Source organism: Aptenodytes forsteri, unplaced genomic scaffold (genome assembly GCF_000699145.1).
Source record: "Aptenodytes forsteri isolate BGI_AS27 unplaced genomic scaffold, ASM69914v1 C13206671, whole genome shotgun sequence".
NCBI lineage: Eukaryota > Metazoa > Chordata > Aves > Sphenisciformes > Spheniscidae > Aptenodytes > Aptenodytes forsteri.
In genome coordinates this window covers 1-759 of record NW_008802914.1, presented here as the reverse complement: position 1 = coordinate 759, position 759 = coordinate 1, and the positions used below count along the sequence as shown (strand labels likewise).

At 64.4% G+C, this 759-nt stretch overlaps 1 protein-coding gene across 1 annotated transcript; it reads right to left on the bottom strand.

The window, feature by feature from the left end:
* Window positions 1-5: 5 nt before the first annotated feature.
* LOC103907139 (carnitine O-palmitoyltransferase 1, muscle isoform-like) lies at window positions 6-603 on the bottom strand (the record flags this gene model as incomplete). Its single annotated transcript, XM_009289246.2, has 3 exons — window positions 484-603; window positions 253-390; window positions 6-32 (listed from the first exon to the last, which is right to left on the bottom strand). Coding segments are annotated over exons 1-3 (261 nt in total), but the record flags the coding sequence as incomplete, so codon positions are not given.
* Window positions 604-759: the final 156 nt, after the last annotated feature.

Sequence of the window (759 nt, the reverse complement as noted above, 5' to 3'; positions counted from 1 at the left end):
AGGTAGACGTACTGCTCCCACCAGTCGCTCACCTGCAGTGACAGGGACAGGGATGGGGACGGGGTGCAGGACCCCCTGCCCCTAATGACCCAGCTGGGCCACCCAGGAAGACCCAAGTCCCCCCTTCCCATGATCATGGGGGGACAACAGGACCGTGGGTTTGGGTTGGGGTCACCATCCCTGCTGCTGGAGGTGGGGGAACCACCGCTACATCCCCCCCACTCCAGCACCCGAGAAGCCCAGGGTACTCACGTAGTTGGTTGTCCACCAGGACTTGAGGATCAGGTACTTCTGCAGCCGTGGAGCTGTCTTCTCCTTGAACTCCTTGGCCAGAGCCTCCATCTTACTGTACTTCTCGTCATCCATGAGCGGGCGCACCGACTCCAGGTACTGCAGGGAGGGGACTCAGTGTGACACCCCCCCCCCATCCTCGTCCCACCATGGATGGACACCCCCCTCCCCGGTCCTATCCCAGCCCCTTACCCGGGTGATGGTGGCCTCCACGGGGGGCACAGGGAGCTTGGGCAGAGAGGTCTGGAAGCTGTAGAGCAGGGGCTTGCGGACAGACAGCACCTTCATCAGCGCCTGCCAGGCACGTGGAGAGGATGGAGGGGATGGGGCAGAGCTGCAGAACCACGGCATGCCCATGCATCACCCGCACACCAGCTCCTGCTGCCGGCACTGGGAGTCCTGTGTGTGCCGGCTGCGCCACAGCCGGGTCCTAGCCCTCCATCCTCCTGCTGCACCGCAGCCGGGTCC